The 27,047-nt window shown below is 38.3% G+C and overlaps 1 protein-coding gene across 4 annotated transcripts; it reads right to left on the reverse strand.

The window, feature by feature from the left end:
• Positions 1-1,707: 1,707 nt before the first annotated feature.
• On the reverse strand, positions 1,708-25,259 carry mfge8b (milk fat globule EGF and factor V/VIII domain containing b). 4 transcript variants are annotated; one of them, XM_014025071.1, is made up of 11 exons: positions 25,107-25,259; positions 15,960-16,082; positions 15,654-15,785; positions 14,938-14,970; positions 8,135-8,248; positions 7,514-7,695; positions 7,173-7,328; positions 6,844-6,988; positions 5,857-6,059; positions 5,620-5,775; positions 1,708-4,076 (listed from the first exon to the last, which is right to left on the reverse strand). In XM_014025071.1, the coding sequence occupies exons 1-11, from the start codon at positions 25,174-25,176 to the stop codon at positions 3,933-3,935; spliced, it is 1,458 nt and encodes a 485-aa protein (XP_013880525.1). In that variant the 5' UTR covers positions 25,177-25,259; the 3' UTR covers positions 1,708-3,932. The 4 variants fall into 4 exon arrangements, with proteins under 4 accessions (XP_013880525.1, XP_013880527.1, XP_013880528.1 ...); XM_014025073.1 differs by having other exon boundaries at positions 5,857-6,041; positions 25,107-25,258; XM_014025074.1 differs by lacking the exon at positions 14,938-14,970 and having other exon boundaries at positions 25,107-25,258.
• Positions 25,260-27,047: the final 1,788 nt, after the last annotated feature.

Below are 27,047 nucleotides of genomic sequence, written 5' to 3' on the forward strand. Positions count from 1 at the left end.
GGCTTGATTGAGGAGACAAGGAGCTGATTGTGTCCGTATGAGCAATGGCATGCTGTCATTAGCAGAGACTCCTGACAGAGGAGGATGGTTAGTCTCAGAAATGAGTGTGTGTGAGAGAGAGGCAGTGTGGTTTCAGTGTCACCGCCGTGATTAGAGAGGAAGGTTTCAATAAAAGACCATCAGGAGCCTGGAGTGCAGAGCTCAGGGAGTTAGTTTCCAGCTTGATTAAAAGACACAAGACAAAATGAGCTGTAATAGGAAGCAAACTCTGTGCAATTTCTCACTTTTATAAACTTACAAATGCACATTTAGCACCAAATAAAAAGGCAAAATAGTCAAATACGGGGTGTAGTTTGGAGTGTGAAAGGCCCTCATCACCTGTCAACGATAACACTTCAAAACATTTATCTGAGCAGAAATAACAGCGTTTTAGAGCTCATCCCAGGACAATCTGTCAGTGTTTGGAGCAAAAATAGCCGTCGTCATCCTTCCTGTTCCAACCTGATGTGGTGCCTAAAGTTCCCTTTCAGCTTCGGCTGCACGCCTCCACCCGTCTCTGACATGATTTAAAATTATTTGAAGTTGTGGAGGAGTTTAGTTTCTTTATCATCAGCTCTGCCCAAAGGTTTTACAGGTTTATGTATTCATGCAGCTAATTTGTAAGTTGGCAAAACATCCCAAACGAAACACACGTGTGAAACAGAAAAATGGCAAGATTTCAACAAGTGTGCAAAAAGTTTCAAGTGACATGATCCAGCTAACATGTTCCGAATCACCAGATGATGTTTTTATGTCTGTAAAACTGTCATTATGTAGATTCAGCTAAAGTGAGAACAAATTTTGCTCCATTTTAAACTGGTTCTTTGCCAAGTTGTCTGCTCTGCGTTGAAAACACTCGTTCACTGAGCTCAGGAGCCTTTTTATGCCTGAATTATTCACAGGTCAGAGTTCAGCAGCTTAAAAACATTCCTTTGAAAACAAACTGGAAAAAAGGAATGGAAGAAGCAGCCACAGTCCTACAGCAAAACTCCAGAAAACCTGAAGCAACATTTATCAAAACTACAAGACAAGTCTTCAGAATCAAAGAATCAAGGCTTTTGTGTCTTTTTGTGCAACAATTCTCCATCCGGTGAGAGACCACCACAGGATGTACCAGGAAAAGATTTCAGAAGAACCAAAAGGAAGATTTAATGTAGAAATTAAGAGGAAACAAAGTGAGCCATTAAGTTAAAAATAAAATAAAATATAAAATAATAAAAACACTTTGTTTAGTGGAGATGGCTCCCCCCCCCCCCCCTTTTTTTGTAACACAAGGCACTCAAAATTTTAAAGGGCATTTTTCTAAAAACTAATTTCAGCCAACAGGATTTACTCTTCAGTGTCACTGTCTGAATGCATTTTCATTTTGATCATGTCGCTCCAACCCTGCAGAGGTGTTTCACTAGCAGAGGGTGACCTTCACAGAACGTAATGAGACAAGAGGATGCTCTGCTCGGATGAAGATACCTTTTCAAAGATTTCAGGGTACACACACACACACGCCCCGGGGATGCTGAAATGCTAAACAGGGGAATCGACCCTCTGTGCTTCAGGTCTTTGAATCTTTCACCTTTTAAATGGAAAGCAGCTCCAGTTAATTCTGCTTTATGCACACCGACTTAAATTCTTCAAAAAGAAGAAAAAAAGGATTTCCATTCAATTCAAAACTGTAATTTTGATGATCTTTATTAATTTTTCATCTGGAAAATGCAAAGGCCAAACATAAAGACAGTGTTAAAAACAATATTGGAATACAAAATACATTTTTAAGTCAAGAAATGAATCCACAATAACCACAAAAAATAAAACAATGTGAATTTGATAAGTTGGAGAAAAGCAGAACTGAGATGAGAAATAAAGTCAGTCATTCAGGTTGAACCTTACAATAAAGCACATGAAGCTGTTAATGTCTGCTTATAAACTGTAAATATGAGTGTTTGACACAAACATCCATCTGTGACCTCTCAGCAGGACTGCTGTCCCCCCTCATGCATTTTTAAAGCCCCCCCAATCAATATTCATTGTTATCTAAACTAACACTGTATAATATTGCACAAGCCCAAAATTCATAATTCATGGGATGAAAAGGTTTAGAATGTGAGGGGGGAGGGGGACGCAGATGAGGCAGGTCACGTCAGGTTTGGTGAAACCGTAAAAAATCCAATTTATGTGGTTCCTCTGTTAGTCTTATGGGGTTGGGGGCAGCTTTGAACCGGAGAAATAATGCTGCACCCATAAGAATATAAAATATTAATAAATTATCTGCTGCAAACATTAACATCCACATATACCAGCAGACCCCACAAATATACAGGTTATATATATTTATGAACAAAAATGTAAAGAATTCACCCAGTCTGGGAGAGTTTTTATTATTTTACCTGAACATTTACATCAGAATATTTTTACTGGTCATTTTATAAAACAAGTAATACAATTAAACGTTTCCTTCTGGAGTTTCATTCTTACAAAATCTTAAAAACACAAAACAAAGTGCCATAAAAATGTGAAACTGAACACAAACTAGAAGCACAGCGAGGGTTAGTGAAAGATTAGCATTCAGTAGAACTCTACACAGCGCTTGGACCTGAGACCAGAACATCCATCAGTCTGTAGAAACCTACAGCAGAAGCAACGTCTCAATATAAAATATGTTTCGCTGAATATTACTGGCTGTTTGCAATAAACCAAAAACATTTGTTATCTAAACATCCTGTAAAAGCCAAAACCACCAGCTCACCATGACTTAAACTGAACAAATGACAAATTAAGTTTATATTCCAAATAAAACAAAAATTATGTAACATTTTCAACTAGGAGTTTTTAATTTTAGTATTTGAAAGCAGCAGTTTTGTCTCTCATCTGCCATTTACTCAAAAACAAATAAAATGCTGCATTTTTTTTATCCAATCACTTTTTTTTGTATTTTGTTTACAGTTCTGTTCAGATTAGTCTCCATGGACATGTCTGCTAAACCGAAACACCGACATGCTTTGTTGATTATGATCGATAAAACAATGTTCCACCTTTGTGTACAGTCAGCATCACTGGAGCTTTCACTAAATTCTTCTGAAAATAAACCCACAGACATGCATTTCTGAGGATGTGTTGGCACAAGAGAAGTAAAACTTTACATAAGCACTGACATATTTTAGTAGAAATTACTTTATACATTTTCTATTGTCATCTACTCTGATTACACATTGGATGGTGAAGAATAGAGAACAAATTGACCTTTCAGTCCAAACAAATACAGGTAAATGCAGAGAACGTTTTAGCGCACAGGCTGAGAAACCTTGAGCTGATTCAGAGTTTCCTCTAAGTAAAGAAAACCCTTTAACTATTTACAATTTTGAAAACAAATTTTCTGTCCCGCAACTGAAGCACAGCAAACATGTTCAGATCTGAGAAGTCAAAGTTCAGGTGATCTGCTAAAATACCTAAAAGATGGATCAACTTCTGGGAAAAGAAAAACTATTTTCTATGGTCTGTATGAGTTCAGAGATGGAGTGGTGGGATAAAAAAGGTCAACAGCTGAGGGTCCTGGAGGTTCAGTGTTCAGGTAGAATTGATCAAAGATCAGAGTTCAAGCAGCACAACTCCAGCAGCATCGTCACCTCTGACTTCTCATACAGGAATGAAAGAATCAATACTTTGAATTTAGCAAAAAGATATGAAGACAGGTCAGGAAGTAAAAGGAAAGTGAGCTCCGATAACTAGTGCTTTCAGTGGTAGTGAGTAACAACCACCTCTGACCAGCCAGGTTGTTGGTGGTGTGCTACACTGTTGTTTGCTGCCCCCTAGGGCTGAGAGCAAGGCAGTGCAGGTGTGGCTCAGGAGAGGGAGGAGAGGAGAGGAGGGTAGAGAGTAAAGGAGGTGGGTTTTGGGTGGCACTACTCATTACAGCCCAGAAGGTCCATTCGAAGGGTGATGCGCTCGTGCCACTCCCACGGCAGGAAGCGGACGTATCTGCTGTAGAGCGGGGGCTCGAACAGGTTCTTCTTGTGAACGTTGTTGTCGCTGTTACCTGGGAAGATCTGGACAAAAGGAGGAAGGAAACCAATGAAAAACCATCAGAGCATTTCTACAGCTAAAGAAACCCAAAGTCGGTAAACTATGTTGCACTCCTAAAAACTGGAACATCAGGGGGACATTTACAGATGAGGCTAGTTTCAGACACCATTTGTGTGAAGACAGCCAACACAACAGAGGAGAAAAATTACTTTCAAAATCTGATAAGATTTGAGATATAGAAGATCATTCATATAATGTATAGACCTCACAAATGATCGGCCCACTAGGAACATGTACTGGTGGGTTAAAAAGGGTCTAGCATACCTCAGGTGAAGCAGAACAGTCAGCTCTCGCACACACTTCATAGTTCATGAAACACACATAGACCTCCTGAGAAACCTCTACCACTGGAGTGTACACTCCAATATCTGCTGTGTACCTGGAAGCAGACATTCATAAAGGAGTCAAACGGCCAAAAACTCATGGATGGAGAGAAAAGAGGAATCTCTCCGCAGAAACAACTAGAGCTTTAACTGGGACAGATTTGTGACAGTCAGGTCTCAGAGTCTACGCTGCAGAAATAGAAAAATAAAAAACTCCAACGAGAAGAAACCAGGTGTAGCGACTAGGGCTGCCACGATTACTCGATTAATAGACGACTAATCTATTAAAATAATCGATGACTAATTTAATAATCGATTAATCGTTTTTTGGGGGGTTTTCTTCTTCTTTACTTTGTTTTTCTCTCCAAACTGCTTTGACACCTTCCACTGCCACATCTGCCTTTCTGTCCTTGACACACATGCACAGTAGTGGTAACTGGGGTAGACTGTGGACGTCACAAGACATTATACAGACAGGCTCTGGTATCATGGCTACCCAGCAACGGTGCTCAAAAGTGTGGGATCATTTTAAGAAAATGAAAGAGAAACCTGTGTAATATCTGCAGAGCAGAACTTACCTTCCACAGCAATTATTTTTAGTTAGCATATAGCTAAAATCTAACGACGGTTATGCAATAGCAGCTGCATTCTGGCGCGATAAGCTCTATGTTTTATAGTCAACGTATGATCTGATTAGTCGACTAATCGAAAAAATAAATCGGTGATTAATCAGTTATAAAAATAATTGTTTGTGGCAGCCCTAGTAGTGACGCATCCCGCGGGGGGTTCCCAGGAGCTTGAAGCAGTGTGTCTCAGGGGCTAAGAAAGGTGTGTGAGAAAACAACCATGTGACCGCACGTCCACTGTTCTGCGTCACAGGAGGCATGTGGACGACTTCAAAGGTCACAACAAAATAACATGGCTTATTTTTCCTGAAGGATTCCTTTGATTTTATACTCAGTTTGACTTTTGACGAAAATATTTTAGTTTCAATTAGACTTTAGTATTAATTATCTGGAAAAAAAAATAACATCTGGAGCTTTAAATACATGAAATATTTGTTTTTCCTAACAGAAACAATTTTATTTACTGTTTAAGATGCATTTTTTGTTCTATAATTTATTAACCTACTGATGCTTTTCATTATTGTTTTGATGTTTGTTTTCTGTTCTGTTGGACCCACCCTGTCTGTTCCTGTGGTCTCATCCTTCACTATAGTCCAGGTCTTTCCATCATTACTGAGGGCAACTTTGAAAGCTGTGACAAACTGAATGCAGCCAAAGTCTTTCGCCCCCTGTGTAACGATTCCTGTTATCTTCTTAGAAGACAGCAGGTCCACCTAAAAACAGACAACACAAGTTCCTATTACAGGATGTATCAGATTAAAAACCTGAAGCGTCAGGCCTGTCCTGGCTCTCACCTGCAGCCATTCAGAGCGGCTGTTGGTGGCGGCGGTCCAGGCGTTGGTCTTTCCTTGTTTGTCCAGCCGAGCGTAGTGTGGGTGCCAGGTGAAGGCCTCGAGCCCCCAAGTGCGGAAGGTGCTGGAGGCGGTGATCTGGCGGTCCAACACCAACCTGGACTTCATGCCCAACGGTTCTGAACAACCTGAAGTGTTTGAATACACTGTGGAGGTGAGACCCGGAACAGAAGAGGAGCCGGAGACAGAGAAAGAGCGTGATAGACGAGAGGCGAACGGGAAGCAGCCAAAGCCAGATGATGTGAAGCAGCAAAACAAGCAGGTGACAATCACAACAGGGAACACGAGAAGCAGAAGCAGTCGACTAAAACATGAAAAACTGATCTTTGTTGCTATTATTCAGGATTATCAGAATGTAAACTCAAACTACAACAAATTAAGGAGCTCACAATAACATTTTGAAAGACATTAGTCAAGAAGTTGAACATGCAGCATGAAATACATTTGGCTAAAGTAGCCGTACAAGACTGCAACAAAGGATTTAAATATGATAGAGCATTTCTATTCAAGTAAACATATTTAGGCAATAAAACCTTTAAACAAAGCCATCAAACCAAGCACAAAATAGAACAGAGGAAAAAACATTGATCTGACAAATGAGATGACCATTAACACATTGCAATAAGTTTTACAAAAGCACACTGCTGTATGAGAAAAGGAAAGACTTATGGAAAACTGCTGCAGTAAACCACCATTAGAAATAAGATCAATATTTTCTATGCTGTAAACGTTTCCTGACCCATTTTAATTCTCATGTGCTGGAATAAATGTAATCATATGGTTTGTCATAAATCAGCTGTGTTTTTCCCTCCATCTGGCAGCGCTTCAGTGAAAATAAATTTAGCATAAAAACCTTTATTTCTGTGATGCGAATGACTTAAAAAACCAGATGTGTGTTTGCATGTACGCTCAGCGTGTGCAACAGTTTACCGTTGAGTTCACAGCCCACCAGTTCCATGCGTAAGGTGCAGGCTTTGCGACACACCACAGGAATGATGCGGATGTACTGGGCAATGATTGGGGGGTCAAACAAGTTGGTCTTGGTGCTGTCATTGTCCACGTTCCCAACAAACACCTGTTAAAGAGGAGGAGCTAGTAAACTGCAGTGCACTTCTTTTGGCCAGCAGTATTGAGTTTACATTAAATGCATGTAGCTGAATGCAATGCCTGCTTTTTCTAGTGAGGTATGTTCATGTTATAACTGACTGAATGCATCAGTGTATCTGGGCAAACATTTGTTTGGTTCAGTTCATCCCTACCTGGTCTTTTCTCTGTCCCTCTGTTCTGTACATGGTGTAGGTTTTGCCGTCCAAGCTGGAGGCCACTTTGAAGGCCTTAATGAACTCTGCGGTGCCCATACGACTGGCACCCTGGGTGACGATGCCTGAGAAGCGCATCTTTCTTTGCATATTAATCTGTAAATGTGAAAACAGAAAAAAGATAAGCCACTCACTTTTTACAGCAAATATGTCAATAGTTTTACTAATCAAGCTGTCAAAGTTAAAATCACTGAACACAATGTCTTCCTAAAGGAGTAAAATAAATAAACACAGTCAACCCAACAAGTTTTTTAGCTGCTGAACTACATCACTGTACTCACCTCTATCCATGGGTTCTTGTCATGTGCAGCTGCACTCCAGGCGTTGACCAGCCCTTTGTTGTGGAGGCGTGCCAGCTCAGGCCCCCAGCGCTGCAGACCCAGCAGACTGTAGCGGACTGACGAGGACACGATCTGGGACTCAGCGATGCCCCCTCCCTCCATGCCGAGCAAAGAGATGCAGCCTGCGGAGGAAAGACGATGGGTAAATTTAGATTCCATCATCTCCAGTAGATGAGATTGACAATTCTGAAATAGTAATGATTGATGAACATATTTAAAAAAATTAAAAAAGGAAAAATAGAAATAAACCCATTACACATTTCAGTGTTTTCTCAAAACCTTTTTGATAATTGATGAGAAAAAAAATAAATAACAATTCAGGCAGAGTGTGTTGCTGAAGAAAGGCCATAAAATGATTACAGATTCAGAGTAATGAATCAGTTTAATTGAATAATAAACTGATTTCTTAAAAGAAGCTCTTCATTCAGCCCATTGTTCATCCCAAAGTCTGCTGGCCATCATCCAAACTCCATCTTTAATGTTTTCCTTCCTCCAAAAGCACAGACTTACTCAGGCCTTCTTTTAGTTGTAGAACAAAATTAATGCGATAGTCATACATACGCAGTTGGCAATGTTTGCCCACATAAGGCGAAGGACAGTGGCATTTGAAGTCTCCGTCCAGGTCCCTGCAGATACCACCATTCTCACATGGCTGCGCGGCACAGTCATTTACATCTGCAGAGAAATTAATCAGTTATAATTTTTAATTAATTATGTCCATTTAAAAAGATTACAGTAAACTCTAAAGCACGACATGCATTTCTAAAAAGACTGGAGCTGAAGTAGAAGGAAAGTTGCATAAATATTAGTGAATTAATGTAAAGAACCAGCTGGAGCAGGAAAACTGCGTAGTCATGCTGCCAATTAGATAAACTTTTAAAGAGTACTTTAAAAACAGAAAGGACAGGTATGTGGAATGTATTGTGTTTTAATGCTTGTGATTTAATCTGCCACCTCTTAACGCCCTTACCAGTCCAAAACTTACAGCTGATGTGCCAAAGATGAAAATAATTTACAAAACCTGCCAATGTAACAGAACTAGCTATGAACATACACTAGATTGATATTTAGAAAGATTTTATTTGTAGTACAACAGACTTCACACAAGGAGTTATTTTAAAATTATTAAAAATTCAAACCATTAGTAATAATTAAATGAAATTAACTAGGCACAAAGATCACATCAACACAGAGTTCCACCTCACTGCCAACATGCTCCTTCAATAATATTAGTCCAAATAGTTATTTTCACTCTGTTATGTAGAAGGAAAATATAGTCATTTGGAAATGTGCAGCTCTGAGCTGTGGAGAACAGCCTGCTGTCATGAATCTGGTGATACTGGGATCCCATGGTTAATCCCACAAAATGCAGGCAGCTGAAGTTTTACAGCATGAAGCAGCAGCTTCATGTTGTGAAGTATCACTGATCTGAAATGTGCCAGAGGAGGGCACCTTCAGGCTATACAAGAATTAACCACCACTACCACTACTACTACTAAACAAACAACTATAGCAAGAAAACAGTGAGTTGGATAAAATCACTTCTAATTTAACGTATTACAACATGTGGTTTTTACCATTTTTAGACAGCTTCATTCTACCCAAAATTATTTTCTGTAGGTGTAAATATTAGTTTGCAGGCATTTAATTTATGTTGCAGTGCAAAAGTTTGAGAATTGTTGGTTTTTCAAGCTCCTATATTTTAGAGTCCTTTGGTTAAAAGTGGAAAACGAAATTTCAAAATGCTCACTTCCAAAGGGAGTGGTTTATGGTACAGGTGCTGGTCATAAAATTAGAATATCATGAAAAAGTAGATTTATTTCAAAAATTCCATTTAAAAAGTGAAACTTGTATATTATATTCATACATTACATACAAACTCATATATTTCAAATGTTTATTTCGTTTAATTTTGATGATTACAAATGACAACAAATGAAAATCTCAAATTCATCAAATCAGAAAATTAGAATCTTGTGAAAAGGTTCAAAATGGATGGCACCTGGTACCACACTCTAATCAGCTAATTAACTCAAACCACCTGCAAAGGCCTTTAAATGGTCTTTCAGTCTAGTTCTATAGGCTACACAATCATGGGGAAGACTGCTGACTTGACAGTTGTCCAAAAGACGACCATCGACACCTTGCACAAGGAGGGCAAGACACAAAAGGTCATCGCTAAAGAGGCTGGCTGTTCACAGAGCTCTGTGTCCAAGCACATTAATAGAGAGGCGAAGGGAAGGAAAAGATGTGGTCGAAAAAAATGTACAAGCAAGAGAGATAACCGCACCCTGGAGAGGATTGTGAAACAAACCCCATTCAAAAATGTGGGAGAGATTCACAAAGACTGGACTGCAGCTGGAGTGAGTGCTTCAAGAACCACCACACACAGRCGTATGAAAGACATGGGTTTCTGCTGTCGCATTCCTTGTGTCAAGCCACTCTTGAACCACAGACAGCGTCAGAAGCGTCTTGCCTGGGCTACAGAGAAACAGGACTGGACTGCTGGTGAGTGGTCCAAAGTCATGTTCTCTGATGAAAGTAAATTTTGCATTTCCTTTGGAAATCAAGGTCCCAGAGTCTGGAGGAAAAGAAGAGAGGCACTTCTTCCACGTTGCTTGAAGTCCAGTGTAAAGTTTCCACAGTCAGTGATGGTTTGGGGTGCCATGTCATCTGCTGGTGTTGGTCCATTGTGTTTTCTGAGGTCCAGGGTCAACGTAGCCACATACCAGGAAGTTTTAGAGCACTTCATGCTTCCTGCTGCTGACCAACTTTTTGGAGATGCAGATTTCATTTTCCAACAGGACTTGGCACCTGCACACAGTGCCAAAGCTACCAGTACCTGGTTGAAGGACCATGGTATCCCTGTTCTTAATTGGCCAGCAAACTCTCCTGACCTTAACCCCATAGAAAATCTATGGGGTATTGTGAAGAAGAAGATGCAATACACCAGACCCAACAATTCAGAAGAGCTAAAAGCCACTATTAGAGCAACCTGGGCTATCATAACACCTGAGCAGTGCCACAGACTGATCGACTCCATGCCACGCCGCATTGCTGCAGTAATACAGGCCAAAGGAGCCCCAACTAAATACTGAGTGCTGTACATGCTCATACTTTTCATGTTCATACTTTTCAGTTGGCCAACATTTCTATAAATCCTTTGTTTTTATTGGTCTTCAGTAATATTCTAATTTTCTGATACGCTGAATTTGAGATTTTCATTTGTTGTCATTTGTAATCATCAAAATTAAACGAAATAAACATTTGAAATATATGAGTTTGTATGTAATGTATGAATATAATATACAAGTTTCACTTTTTAAATGGAATTACTGAAATAAATCTACTTTTTCATGATATTCTAATTTTATGACCAGCACCTGTATATCTTAAATAAAAAATAAAATACCCCACAACCCAGAAATCTACATTAGTGATTAACAATAGACTGTGAAAGTCCTGAGGAGAGCCAGCTGGTGGCATTCTCTTCTCTAATAGGATTGAGCATCTAGTCTACATCGTCAGCTCCACCACCTAATCCTTTTATCATGTTGGATAGTTACATCACAGGACTTTCATAAATGAAATAAGGTCAAATATAGTTTGCAGATTAACTAGCTATCTGCTTTCACTTTTTTTTTTTGGGGGGGGGGGATTACTACAACACATTGTGTGATTACACACATATTTGGGAGAACTACACACACATACGTTAACAGTCAAGAAATCCAACACAATGTTACAATCTAAACATGCTTGAAACCTGAACCTAATCAATGCAAAGCTCAGGTGAGCTGACAGCAAACGTAGCGATGTGCATCCAGAATCTGGACCGGCACCTCAACCTGCTTTATGTTCCTGTCCCAACAAAGACTGTGGAGTTTTATTGCATCTTTGAGACCTGGACTCAGAAGATGCATAAAATTAAAAAGTCAGTAAAACATCTATGACCATTACAGTGTTCTCAAAGATAAGGCTGAAAAAATAAACACCACAAGTTTCCAGAGATGTAAAGTAACTAAGTACATTTACTTTGTTACAGTACTCAACTTTGAGGACTTGTAGTTTTGCAAATCGTTTGTTTTAATCAGGTTTTTTGTTACATTTAAAAAACAGATGACACTTTAGTTACATTACAAATTTAAATATGACCGAACTCATCATGAACAGAGTTGTTTATGCATGCTAAAAAATAAAAGTATCGAATTTACTCCAAGTTATGTGAACTGGTTTCACTAAAGCATGTTGAGCAAACGTAAAGCAGTTTACTCAATTCAGTTTACTGGAACCAGTTTGGTTAAGTAAATTCAACACTTCCATTTCCTCGAGCGTGTGTAAAAGTACTTTTGTTTTTCAGATTATTGTGTGCAGTTTTATCACTTTTAGGAACTTTTCTTATCAGTGAAATTATTTTCACTGAAGTAGTTTTCTGTTAAAGTATGTTTAGTAATCTTTCATTTACTTTATAAACCTCTGCAAGTTTCCAGCTGCGTCAGGATCTGTGCACTGTGGACGGGACAGGCTGCAGCACACCAGGAGGTGTCAGCAGAACCTAAAATAACTGGTTGACTTTTACAAGGCTCTCAGATTAAACTTCTGATCACATGGTAGCATTTTTAATCCAGTGCTATTTAGAGCAGAAATTGACAGCTTGCATATTAAAACTGTTATGAGCAGATTTTATAAATGCTTTGATATCTTGGTGCACTTTTGAGTTTTTACCATCACTGTGGAGATGGCAAGAATATTGACAAAGTCTATTATTTAAACGAGAATAGAAACTGTTGCCTGTAAACATTTAGCCTCTTAAAAACTTGCAGTTGTTACTTTTTGTCATGTTCTGACTTTAGAGAAAGAAAAACAAAAAAACCTATAGGAGCTTAGTAAATTTATAGTTTATTGATGGTGAAATTAAAGCACACCACCAGGAAATCCACATAAAATCCATGACAGCACATGTAAACATACAAACACAGCCTGTCCAAACTCCTTATGGGGCATGAAGCCCAGTCTGCCCACACAACCACATCCTGGGAGGAGCTGAAAACTCCCAAAACAGTGACATCACTACATTCATACACGCACTATTCATTGACTTCCACAGACTAAAAATAACCGTCTTAAGCTGATCTGAAAATCTGGGATTTACAAGACTATAAGCAAGATCAGAACTCCATCTTCCCTCTGTGTTCCTTCAATCTGCTTTGGCCTGAAGTGATCAGCTGATCTTTCTCCTCCCCAACTGCAACTCCAAACATGACACGCTCCTAAAACCACTCAAAGCATTTATTTTCCCTGCCACCTGTAAAAAAGGCTTTTAAAGCTGTTTGAAGGGACACAACTGCTGCAGTCAGACCTGAGTAGCAAGTGTGACATTGTCAAGAGGGCAGACTTAATTCACCGTTCCGCCTCCATGTTCCCTTTTTCGCCCGGCAACAGAAGCGGTGCTGACGTTCTGTGGTGTTTGGCGCAGACCGCCACTTTCTGTTGGCTAGATTTGCATGGAGGGAGAACAGTGTGTGGATGTAAAAAAAAACGGTCGGCATATGAGCTCATGAGCTGTGTGTGGCCGTTTGTGGGATGCACAGCATATACACAATTTCTTTATCACAGCCCCCCAACCCGAAGATTCCACAGGGATAAAAGAATATAAAATATTTAAAATACACAATGAAAACTGGTTTTGAACGTCTTTCCCAGAACAAAAGCAAACCTTAAAAAAAGGGCTATTTGTTGTTCTCCATTTTAATCTAGCTTTAAATTGTTTTAAACCTATTTTTGGAGCGCTGTGCAAAAGCATTTCTTTAAATTTCCTCTCAAAGGAGCCCCACTTTCTAGACTGTCAAATTGTGGTATACATTTTAACTACAACTTTAAAAAAAATTTTAAAAAAAGGAAGAAATATTTACAAATTATTCTTGCAACCAATTCATCTTTGGATGATTTATTTTGCATTAATAATTTATTTTAGTGTAAACATTTGTTTGGGATCCAAAACTGGTCTGAAAACATTAAATGCATTTTATTTTAAAAAAATTATTGCTCAAGACCACCTGAAAATTAGTTTTAGCAACAAATAGACCCTACAACATGTAAACCAATGAGTAGGTCTAGTTTTTACAGCAAAGTTGTTTGTTCGAAGCTTGTTCTTGTGGAAAGTCTGTTTTACTTCTGCATCTTTGGTGTTCACGCCGACTTGTTCAGTCAATTTCATTTACGTACCAGGGGCCGTGAATATTAATAAAAATTACTATAAATTTGCCAAAGTTAGCTTTTTTGTCCGTTTAAAATATTTCCTGTCATAATTTCTGAAAAAATACATCATTTGATCTAAAGGGTCACAATTTCTAAAAGAAAAAAAAACATCTTATTTTATTCTGAAATGTCTCAATATACAGTAACTCTGAAAAAAAGAAAACACACCCCTGACTTTTTTGCCTGAGGTCTAAATATTAATGGACTGTTATTTTTAGGGGATGGGGAATTTACACTGTTAATCAAGCTGTACACTGACTACTTTGCATTGTATCAGTGTCACATCTTCAGTGTTGTCCCATAAAAATGTGAGGTGTATTCACTTGTGAGACGCTGTAAACCTTTAAATATGACAGTAGTGTGAGGACATTAGCTGAATCTGTCACTACATTACGCCTCACTGGGTTCCCCACATGTTTTTTTTAAGATTAAAAGAAAAAAACGACAACCAGATGTGTTAAGTTTCACACAAACGGCAAAAGCAATTACCACCCATCGCAAACAAGAATCCCCAGAAAGCAATTTATGTTGCAGATGCTCCCAATTTAATTTTTACCCCCTGCCAACACACACACACACTTCAGCTGTCACACAGTTTGCCTCTCTGACCCTTCAGTCCCCAGGAGGCTTCTCATAAATCAGCACCGTCAAATCAATTTCCCTCATTATGATCCCAGTCATATTATCCAATTTGTGTAAAGGCCTGCTCTGTACAAGGCTCTCTCTTTGACAGATATGCAAACATGGCTGCCAAAAGACTTGTAAAAGTAGAAGATATAATTAGCTGGGATTTCTGGCTTTGGGGGTCAACAGAAGTACAAACATAACTTTGCTGCATTTTAGCTCAAATTAGAGCGTCTGCAACATAAATTTCTCTCTGGGAACTCCATGTTGAAAAGAGATGATGATTTGGAAAATCTTCATAGGCTCAGATGACACATGTGGAGCTTGAGGCTTGCAGGACAGCAATAAATCTTTATAAAGAGTCTCTCCTATATGTGAGTTTCTGAATTCCCTCATCTGTTCATGCAGCAGAGAACAGAACTGAAGAAGACACGGCAAGACAAAGCAGACATTTATCTAGTAAGTTTCATTTCCACCATTACCTTTTTCTGAACTTAAATCTGCTCCCTGGACACCTGGGATAAAAAGGTATTTTTAATAAACACACAAAATAGATGTTTAGCAAGTACTTTGAAAGTTTAAGATAAATTCTTTATATTTTCCTTCTTTGTGCACATTATTGTGTTGCCTTCTCATGCAAACCGTTTCCATCTGTCTTTTTAAGTCAGACTTAAGGCATTAAAAGAGAGAAGCAGATGTTCTCACTGTTATTTCTACTTGTCGAGCTGACCCTGCTTGAACCAAACAGTCTGAGAGACGTACGAACGAGAACAGCAGCTGTCTGTTTGGTGGGCAGAACTCACAACAGCTGTCTGCACACTAATGTGTAAGGTTACAAAAATAAACCAGGATTTCATTATGTTAACAATGAGTTCTAATGAATGAATGAATGAATGAATAAATAAAAAAACTCATAATTTATCAGCAAGAGTGAGACAATTTGATCACCGTTGTAGTTTAAAGGAAAGGGCAGAGCTTTTTTTAATATCCTGAATCTACTTGTAGTTAAAATGGACACACTCAATTAATGCAATTGTCTATTCTTTTTAAATAAAATACCTGCACATCTGTTTAACACACACGAGATTTGGAATGCCAAAATGACCCCACTTCTATAATACATCATTTTATTTTGATCAGTCATCCATGCACTGCTGACAAATCTACTTGAAAAAAAAAAAAAGGAGCACAAACTTACTGGTCTGGCAGTGAACCCCCTCAAAACCTGTCTGGCATTTGCAGACGTACTCGCTGAAGACGTCACCTCGGCGGGTGTGGCTCATCACCTCACAGATGCCGTCATTTTCACATGGGTTCGGGCTGCATGGTCCTTTTAGAAGAGGGAAAAAAATTAAATCCTGAACAAGGATAAGCTGGAACACCAAGTTAACAGAGATAAAGCAGTTTTGCTTGCAGCCATCTTTCTGACACTTGGATTTCAGCTACACTTTGTGGCCATTTAGATTGAAGAGAACCAGACTGTGGCTTTAGAGGTACAACTCACCTGTCTCAGTTTCATTGCAGAGATCTCCTGAAAAGCCATCAGGGCAGATGCAGATGAACGGAGTTCCTGTCCCAGTCACGCAAGTTCCTCCATTGATGCACATGTTCACTGCGCAGGGATCCCCTACAAGCACAGAAACACACAATTAGGCTGTGTGACAATTAAGGTTTTAGGCTCATTTTATTTTGTCAACAGGATGAGATTTGATTTAAATCTTTAGGTCTTACAAACATTTTACTTAGGGAGAAATGGAACAGAAAAAAGTATGTTGGCTCCTGTTCCATAAATACTGTGTTTAGTTCTATTACACCACTGCCTTGTTGTGCTGCTGAATGACAAACAGCGTGCTGTAGTTTGTGTGATGGTCTGAACAGCTGAGTAAGCCCTCACAATGTTGTAAACAAACGCTGGAAGCTTCCACCAGCAGCTAACTGCAGGGTGTCATGAACCTGACAGCTCTGCTCACTAAGGACTCACGTCAAATACAGCTGAGCTGAAAAAAAGACACTGAAAGATCTCCTTAAAGACACGAGCTGAGACGATATGTGAGGTCTATGCTTTTTTTTTAAATTGTCCATTAGTTAAAAAGTAATTTATATGCAAGTTTTTAGTTTTAATGCAACAATACAATAAATCAAAACCTCTAACCCTTAGTGTCTTTAAAAGATAATACAACTTCAAATGATCTAATTACACATCACCATTATTTATTCAACAAATCTGAGCCTGAATGCTAAAACAAAAACGATTTTAAAATTTCACACTAATGATTTAACAGCCCAGACTTCATAGGTCTTTAATGCAACTGAGAAGGTTTTTTTTGTCCAAGCTTCTGTTCAGTTTTGATTTTTATTGAAGTCTGTTGACCATTTGTTTCTTTGTTTACCAGCACAGCGCTACAGTCTGGTTGAGGTCCTCTCTCCAAGTTATGACAAGACCTTGGTCATTTTCTTTTTCTGTCACTGTGACGCAGACTTACTGATGTGCTCACTGTCCTGCTGCCTGACTCAGTTTGGGTTATGGTTCAGCTGCTGGACAAGCTACTTCAGAAGCCATTCGATTGGTTGAGATAAAAAATAATTTAGGTATGAAAAGGTTTCATACGACAGAAGTTTTCTATCAGCTCTTATAAACAAAAGAAGCCATTAAATTTTTCAGTCTTTTTTCTAAATGAAATATAATGTAGTAAATTAGGCTTTTAAAAAATGCCCCCCGCCGCAATTTTCAGTTTCTTTGAGAAAAATGTTTAGATTTCTGAGAACGGTCTGACCTTGAGGTGAACTGAAGTTGACATCTGTTCTTGGGAAGCTTAGCAACTGTCCTGAATGCTTTCCATATGTGAAGAACATTTTAAATCAGCACAGAGCACCCAGCTACCCTCTTATTTCCTATCGAAAAGTAAATTTGATTGTAGTCCCCCCCCCCCCACATGATGCTGCATTTTGGTTTATCGAAAAACCACACACACACACACACACACAAGTGCAATGAATAATTTTTACTGTCATTCTGAGATTGTTTTTAACTTAAATGTTTAACCAAACGGGAATTTTTTCAAAAACCACAGCTCTACGTGTGACTACACACTTCAATTAGTCTGCAGCTTTACATAGGGCTAAACCACATGAAAAATAACATTTTTGACAATAAATTTTGCCAACTTTAATGTTTAATTATTGTCAATACATAGTCATTTTAGCACTTAGAACACTGAAGATAAACAGCCGAGTTTCCTGTAATACTCATAATTTAGATAATTGTTAAGGAAACTGAGGGTAGATTTCTGCTGTAAAATTGTTGCTTTAAACACCACATAGTCTGGCATTTTGGGTAAAATAGGCTCTTTGAATGTTCTTTGGTGCTTTAACATGGGGGGGGGGTGAGGGGGTTAATTTGCCAAATTTAAAGAGTACATAAATATTTTTAAGCATGTACAATTAAAAGATGTGTTTTTAGCTTTGTTTTGGGTAACAACTTGGGGAGGTTTCAGCCTAAAAAGGCACTTTAGAGGATGGAGAAAAAAATATTGAGCATAATTACATCTAAATCTTTTGTAGAAATTTAATTCTTCTTCAAAAACAGTAAAAATAACAGCATTGTGAGAAATGCAAGGGTTTTTAACCAAGAGTGAACAGACGGCACGTCTTCATAATCTGTTATGAGTGATTGAGAAACTCCACTTTTAGCTCCTGGTGGACAGAATTTGAGTACAATTTATGTTTTTCTTAGTAAAAACAGAACTGTATGGCACACCTGTGTTATTTTCACTAGGAAAGACAAAAAAGGAAAAAAAAGATCCTCTTTTGGCCTCCTGTCCACAAAGTGTACTTCCTATGTTATCATGTGTTATCAGCGACTTATCCAGTCTCAAGGCCCTTTGGTGCTTTCACATCCTCTGGGATTCTTAAGCAACTCTGTCTGCCTTGCACCAACGCACGCTTAGAGAAGTTGCCGCCTGTTTATCTTCAGAAAGGAACACAACCTCCTTCCAGGAAACTCCCTTTATGCCAAAAATCCAGACATTTCAGGAAGTAGCTGATAGATGTTTACATGAATTTTTTTTTCCCCAGAGAAGTTAAACTAGGTGGGTATCGGACCTTATTTAATAATCCTCATAAACATTGCTTGTGGTCTGCATTGACAGAAGGTGTAATTTAGCTGGGAGTCTGCCTGACTGGACGGAGGAAACGAAATTAGCGATGAATTAGTCGAACTTGTTCGAGATCAAACCACTGAAACCTCCACAGCAGTGCTCAAAAATCATGAGACTGTCTGGAAAAGCCACACAAAGAAAATTATATAAAAGGGGGGGGGGGGGAATAGATAAATGCATTCGCAAACCAAAATAGTGAAGTTTTGGGTTTCAATTCAACAAATTAAAACAATGTTGTGTTGTAACTGTTCCCTTTTCAGGGGAAGAAATTCTATAATTTTCCACAAGTGATATTTCAGATAAAATAACTCTTAGCTCAAAAGGTTTTTTGTTCTCATCTAGTTTCTCTTTGGTTTATTGAAAAATGTCAACATCTTTTTACACAGATACAACCAGACTTATGTGACAAAGATAATTTAGAAACTTTTGCGCATCTGCTCTTTAAGATACCATAAAATCCTTCACCTTTTGAATATTACAAAAAAAGGATAGTAAACTCTGCCCTAGAAAACAAGAAGCTTATTTTAAAATTGTAAATTTCTAGTTTTGATTTAAACCACCATGCATCCAAGCAAACCCAGAAGTAATACATGAAGACAAAATTACGTGTGTAAGGAAAAAAAATTTTCAAAAATAAAAAAGCATTAAAAATGATTTATCCATTTGGGTTTAAAGGTACAGTGCCCGTCTTGGTTCTGACCACAGAGACAGATTAGGATATGCAGTGTTCAGCTTGGCAGGAAACATCATTTTCCAGAGGGCATTGTGTTTTTTCCTCACTCCTCATGAGTCATGGTCTGTGCCTTTCCCATTTTACTTAACCCAACAATGAGACTCAAATACCAGAGCTAAAGTACAGAACAGTTAGAGCCAGCTTTACATACAGAGTCAGTCCCTGAAGAAACTCGGAAACAAAGAAGACACTAGGGTACAGCTGGAGCAAAGTTCATATTCTCAAATGTTTCAAAGTACTTCAAACACTTGAGCCTGAATAAACCAAACAGGCTCCATCTTGGCAGCTTACTGCTGAGAGTTGGGTTTGGCTTGAGTGACTATGATAAATCTTTACTGACTGAAGTGTGCAACACGTCACTGTGCACACATTTCCCTGTGAAGATCTCAGAGGTTGAGTTGACTAGAAATCTGAATCAGCACTCAGGCTCACAGACCACAACCCACACAGTAAATTTACCTCGAAAAGACACTTGAAAGATGCCTCGACAAACATTTAAACTGAGTCTATGCTGTGATTCGGCTGTCCTATTCGTGGCAGATGTGCACTTTTGACATTTTAAGAACTTTTCTGGAACAGATTTGATCCATGTCATGTGTGAAAACATCCTAAAACATACAAAACCAAGGGTGTCCAATCCTGTCATCGAGGGCCACCATCCTGCATGTTTTACAGGCGTTTCTGCTGCGCCGTCTGATCTGAATGAAAGGGTTATTAACAGATTTCTGCAGAACTTGATAATTCAATCACTATCACTGAATCAGGAGTGTTGGAGCAGAGACAAGTACCTAAAAGTAGAGGCATTTGAATAGTGCCTATATTCCTGGACTACTTTCAGTTTAAAAGTTGTTCATAAACATTTAACATACTAGGGCTGTGTAACGGCAAGAATTTGATATGATGCATATCACAACACATGGGTCACAATATCATGCCATATTGCAAAAATGTAATCAAGGCCATATAGTGTTTTTTCCTCCAAAAGGTTTTAATTAAAGTAAACAAATAATTCTATATAAAAGCAGGGTTTCCCCTAATGTATTATTAAGCTGGTGGGCCGTCGAGCTAACGTTCATTTACTTGGAGCGGACGTCACCTATGGAGTATGTGCTAAAAACGGCACTCATTGAGCAGTAATGCTAAAAACTATTGCCCCTCAGCATGCCAAAAATTAAGTCATCTGTAAACTCTTTAGAGTTTAACAAAACATCCAAAAAAGGTCAAGCTGTTAAAGCAACAACTCAAACACAGAGCTCCTTCACTTTGTCTCCCTAAACGCTGCCATCTCTCACACACATGTACGTTTTGTTTTTCCATCCTCAGGGACTTCCATTCATTTACTGGTAACTTCTGTAGCCTAACCCTGACCCCTTACTCTAAACCTAACCACACCAGTACATGACCCTAAACCTAGCCTAAACTTAATTTACACCTTAAGTTTTAAACCTAACCCACCAATGTCCCCCAATAGGGAAAAGGCTTTTGTCCACATAAGGAACAGTGAGTCCTCAGACTGTGTGTGTACCAGGAAAGTTGTCAAAAATCATCCCCACCAGGTAACAAAAAAACATGCACAAACAAATGCATTTCTCATTGTTCAGTGTTCCTCTTAGGTGTGTGTGTTTCATGCTTCTTCTAACAACCATCCATGAAGCCTAAATTAAAAATCAATACATTTAAGATTTGATACGAAATGTGATATTTCAGTGTATTTTCTTACACTCCTGCAACATACTAATCAAGCCAAAGCAAAACAGAAATTTAAATAAATCTACTTCAAGTCTAATATATATGCAACAACTTGAACAATCGGCTCTTTAGGTCCTGCTCTGATAAATGCACAGGAGAGGATATAAACATTTTTTTGTTGTCTGCTAGGGATGCATGATATATCTGCATTAACATCAGTATCAACCAATGTTTGTCATTTTTTTAAGAATATCTTCCATCTGTCCGATAAGTAAAACTGGGCGATACTAATGTCCGATATTGATTTCCCACTTTTTAGCTTTGTGTTTGTTTTGGGAGGGGAGATGGTTGGTCAAGTGGTATCTGTTTCATCACGGTGTTGGTGATGCTGTGAAAGCAGGAATAACTGAAGTAGGGAGCCATGTAGGCAGTGTGGTCATTTTTATTTATTCAGTATCAAAAAAAAAGACAAGTGTATTTGTGCATGTATATAAATAATTTGTGTGTTTGTGTAAGATTGGTTGTCGGCAACAACAACGACGTTTTCATCAGTGCATCCCTAGTGTCTGCCCTAAAATGAGAAAATTTGTGATGCATTTATACATGTCTGACGCAAACAAATCAAGATAAGAAAAAAATCCTCAAACACAAACTTGCTTCCATTTTTATGTTTAAAGACCGCAGCAAGATGCTTCATTAAGGCTGCAAATGGGACAAAAAAAATCCTAAACAAAGCAAATCCTCCTTTAATCTCTAAATTCTATCGTCAGTCAGATATTTTAAAAAAATTCCAAATGTAGTGTAAAGTAGTGATGAGTGTTATGTGATACAGTGTGTGAAACATGATGGCACCAGGGATAAAAGACCAATCCTGACAGTAATGGGTCTAATACCAGGTCAGTGGAAAACGGAAAGACCGGGCTGAAAATGGCAGCTGTGTCAACAGTGAAGAAATGTTCCTGGAGAGGATAAACTGTGTAACGCATAAAGAAATCAGTGCTCATATCCTGAGTCCTGAGAGAGAAAACACTCTACTCTCTGTTTTTGTGATCTCATTGGAATATTGGGAAATATAAGCTTGCAGGCCAGGGCTGGAACTTGATGTTCCAGAAAGCCAAGAAGAGAGAGGTAGTTATGTCACCCACATGCATAACTCTCTCACGTGTCTTGTTAAAACTGTTAGGATGTCTCACACACACACACAGAGACCCCTGATGCTCATTTAGTCCGACAGCCAGCTCCTGGACAGCTAGAGTGAGTGTAGGAAGTGAGGAGAAAGGAGCCTGAATCTGAAGTGGAACAGGAAGTGGATTTCTCAAGGCCTGACTAAACACTTCCTTTGAAGACTTTTTGATAGTGAGATCAGCAGGATTTCAGCTGCAGGTGAGCTTTCTGCCATCTGTAATCACAACTCCAGAGCACAGCCATCTGCTGCTGCTCCAAAAGTCTATAAATACACACCAGAGTCACGCACTGTCAACACAACAACATCGCATTGCTCTGAAGTCCTGGAACTGAATAAGATGTTGAAATTTCCTGTGAATTATTCCCACATCGTATGCTAATAAAGCTATGGATTATATAATTTTTTAAAAAAGGTTAGTAAACATGTCTTGTGTTTGAATTCAAGAGCTGCCAAATTCCTTCTTGGCTCAGTGTTGAAGCTCAACAAGGCAGTATGTAAAATATTCAGCATAGCAGACTGGAAACTGGGACAACTGACACTTAATAAGGAGTTCCAAATTAGAGAATACTTCACACTGTAATAGAACATGGATTAAGAAAGCTGTTTGAAGTGTGAATAGTGGCAAAAAAAGAGATATCTTAAGGGATTTGGTGGGAAAGAGGACAGTAAATGCATCAGTGCTGCTGAAGAGGATTGATGAATTTCCCCTGAAGGGAAATCCCACTCAGACAGATGGTAAACATCAGATTTGATTTCATAAAAACCACATTCTTCACACTTCCACAAACTCACAAGATGGATGTCACATAAAAATAAGTGTTGCAGTGACAAACTATTCCACTAACTGAAAAAAAACCTTGTTTTAATTACATGCAACTGAAAATTAATTGATTTAATTGGCCAATTAGAAGATAACAAATCCGTTCTTTGGCTTGCCCGATATTGAATTCCTATGACATCAAAATAAAAACAGCTGTTAACAGGACATTAGTCCTTAATGGAGTTCTGTGTTTGACAACCTGAGAACAATAACTGGGTGACATGCAGAGAAAGAAAAAAAAAAAAGAGAGAGAAAAGAAAGAAATGCATCCGTTTCAACAGTCAAGTCATTTTGTAGTCATGCCATTGGTTCAGTCTTTGGCTATATTTAGCCCTGGTTCACTCCACAACACTAAGTGATCCTGTTGTGAAAAAAAAAAGAAGAAAGAAATCTCTCAGCTCCGACACAGAACACCATTTTCCACTTCTGTCCACTCAACAGCAAACAGAAAAGACAAGCAACCTACAACCTACTGAACTGAATTAAATCAGGCTAAACATCACCTCAGCTTTTTTGAAACCACTACGTAAACATTTAGCAATAAGTCTCCCTCCTCCCTCCGTTACCCCTGGCAAAACACAATGAAAATGGTCTTATTGAGCTCTTGCAAGTTCACAGTCTCAGCTCTGCTGGCAGCTGGATCCAGAAATGTGACTAATCTTCATCAGCCCCACCTATTCTCCTCAACTGTCATCTAGAAGCCTCCAGGAACAAACAAGTTGTAAGATGTTCTTATAGACGCTGTTTTTCTTTTGTTTCCACTTCAAAAGAAACAGGAAAGTAGTTTGACCGTTTTCTCATTTTCCAAAAGAGGACAAAAGTTACAGTAAATCTTTGTTTTCAAAGCAAGCACCTGAGATTAATGAAACAAGTTTAAAAAGGTGAAGCTGAATGCAACAACGGCCCGACCAAATTCAATAAAAGAATAGAGTTTAAGACATAAGGGTTGTAGCTTTAAAACTTAAAAGCCTAGCTTTTACCTGCAGCCTTTCATGCCAGGGTTTTAAACTAAGATCTTATGAGAAGGGACAGAGTTATAGCCGTTTAGCTGCTACCACAGCAAATTTCAGCTCAGTATAGCTGTAAAACAGGCTTAATTATAGACATTTGTGTGTTTAAGGTTGATTGTGGCAACCGTCTTGAATTGAATTAAATACATAAGTTCTTCAGTTGTAGATGTATATCCAAGGATCACATTTTAAATGTTTTATGAAATTACATCCAGTTCATTAGATGCTTTGATGACACAAAGCAAACTGTCTGTCTCCTGCAGCAGGCCATCCATACAATATGCTTTTATCCTTAGGAAAAACCTGCCACAAGTTGATATCTGGGAAGAAACGCACGTTATAAACTTTCTCCACTTGTCAACATGAAGAAAAAATGAAGTATTTTGCATTTGAACAACCTATGATGTGATTTCCTTTCCTTTTAGTGTACAGAGTGCAGAGATGGAGAAAACAGCAGTCAGCCCGTTTTATCTGTTCTGGTTTGGCCTAAATGTTTTCAATGCATGGACATGCAAACAAAGCCAGTTGCCAGGGGCATTAGGTTAACATCAAAATAAAACAGCCAGCGTCCTTATTTTGTCCAATCTCCTAAAAAGGGGGTCAGTGCGCACAAAACGGCCTTGAGGAACTGATTCTGTTATCAAATTCTGATAGAGGACTGTCAATAAAGCCTGAAAATTTAAAAAAAAAAATAGAATAGTTTTGTCAAAATGTTTGGAACTTGGTATAATCTGCAGGGACTGGGACATGAGCTGATCCAGCCTCCCCCTTTTGTTGCTCCAGTCTCTATTGAACTTGTGCACCTTCTTCACCTTCGCTCCGTCACTTCGGTGATAAACTGACGAGGCTGAGACTCGTCAAATACCACAAACCGATAATAAATGACTCATGGAGGCGTAAATAAGTTAACAAGTTGGTTTGAGAGGAAATAATGAAGTCAGAGGGATTAAACTTCAGAGAGCCGCGTCCATCACTCAACTGCAACAACAACTGAACTGGACATTAATGGTGATTTAACTGCTCACAAACAGGAAAAACAACACAGAAGCGACTTACCTTTCACCGCAAACACCAGGTAAGCTGTGAAAAGTTGAAGCCAGAAGAGAAAACACCTCTGCGCCTCCATTTCTGCTGTTTTTCACAGTCGGACAGAAGCTACAGTTTGTAGAGACAACACAGTTTAACCACCAACACAGCACACTGTATGTTGCTGTGAAGAGAGCACGAGCTCTTTATAAACTCCCAGCCTGCAGGAAGGAGCACGTGCGCATCAGCCTTCAGCCAATAGCGTGATGTTGTTTAATTGTAACCCCGCCCACTTTCCCCCAGTTTGTTTTTTTTTACTGCTGAGAACAATAAATCACCCTAAAATCATGCTTTTAGACAAATGAGTTGTATTACTCGTGTTGCTGTAGCTTAAATTAACATCTCAGGAGTTTTATATTTGCTCTCAATTATGTAAATTACCATAACATTTAAAATCTATGGTTCATTGACAACAATAAAGTATAATACTCATTATCCTCCAAATGACTGGTGATGATATGAAGTCAGTTGTTGACAACTTTCCCAACAGGATGATCTTAGGATCCAGTAGTGTCAAGTTTGCATGTAATCAACAAATAAGATAAAATTATATTAACTAAAAAAAATTGCACTTGCTGCAATTCAGTGTGAATGTTTGCTGAATGTGCTGAACAAACTAAAACTGAGTTGCTAAAAAAAGCCAAAAAAGGCCAAACAATAACTAAAAGCCAAAAGAAGCAAACTGCTAGTTTAAAATAATAATACTTGCTAGAGCTAAAAATAGCAAAAGACTAGCTAGAAACTACCAGTAGCAAAATATAAAAATAACATTGGGCTAGTTAAAAGCTAAAAATAGCAAAAGCCTAGCTAAATACTGAAAGTAACAAAAGGCTAACTTAATGGTAAAAGTAGCAAAGAGCTACCAAAAAAGCTAAAAATAGCAAAAGGCAAACTATAGCCAAAAGTACCGGAAGATTAATCCAAAGCTAAATGTAGCAGAAGGCGATGTAAAAGCTTTAAAAATAATCTATCCAGAAGCTAAAAGTAGGAACGATTGTAAAAAGTCTATCTAATAACAAAATGGTCAAAACCTAAACAAAGAATGAAAGCTAAATACTAAAAGGACATTGGCTAAGAGTTAGAAAAAGCAAACAACAAGATAGAAGTTAAAATTAATAAAGACTGCCAGAAAATAAGCAATAGGTTAACTAAAACCCACAAAAGTAACAAACCAATAGCTAAAAACTAAAAGAAGCAAAGTGCTAACTAAGGGTAAAGTAGCAAAAAGGTGAACTAAAATAAAAAAAATCACAAAAGGCTAAAACTAAAATCTTAAAATAGCTATGTTTAGCTACAAGTTAAAATTAACTAAAAGCTTGCTGGATGCCAAAGCAAAGGCATGGTAAATGAAAACTAACAAAAGGCTAAATAATATTACTTCAAAAACTTCAAAAAGTTAGCAGAAAAGTGGCTAAAATTAAAACAATAAAACATTAGCTAGTAGTAGCTAAAAATAACAAAGGATGGCCAAAAGAAAAGTAGTAAACATGCTAAAACAAACAAAAAGAATGTAGCAGGAAAATAGCTAAAAGCTAAAGGAAGCAAAAGGTAGCCCTTGATAGCTGAACTGTTCAATCGGTGGTCCCATCTGACCACAGCACCTTTTTCCACAAGTCTGTTTGCCTTACTTTGATCTTTGAGCAGTGGCTCCTCCCTGCTCACTCTCTTGTTTTTGTCCAATACTTAATTAGACACTTTTAAACAAGTTGAAAATCCATTTAAAATGAATACAGCCAAACATAGCAGGGAGTACTACAGTATTGCTGCTTACTGTACTGTACTCATTAGAATTGCAGCAAATCATCTTCTAAAGTATACAGTGGTTTGCAAAAGTATTCATACCCCTTGAACTTTTCCATATTTTGTCACATTACAACCACAAACATAAATATATTTCACTGGAATTTAATG

Source organism: Austrofundulus limnaeus, unplaced genomic scaffold (assembly GCF_001266775.1).
Source record: "Austrofundulus limnaeus strain Quisiro unplaced genomic scaffold, Austrofundulus_limnaeus-1.0 Scaffold454, whole genome shotgun sequence".
NCBI lineage: Eukaryota > Metazoa > Chordata > Actinopteri > Cyprinodontiformes > Rivulidae > Austrofundulus > Austrofundulus limnaeus.

Excerpts from the sequence above, each read along its gene's own strand:
- mfge8b (XM_014025071.1), bottom strand. The coding sequence starts at position 25,176 with ATGGAGGCGCAGAGGTGTTTTCTCTTCTGGCTTCAACTTTTCACAGCT. Across the intron at positions 6,989-7,172 it reads AGGGACAGAGAAAAGACCAG|GTGTTTGTTGGGAACGTGGA; the intron begins GTAGGGATGAAC and ends CCTCTTTAACAG. Across the intron at positions 5,776-5,856 it reads GCCGCTCTGAATGGCTGCAG|GTGGACCTGCTGTCTTCTAA; the intron begins GTGAGAGCCAGG and ends GTCTGTTTTTAG.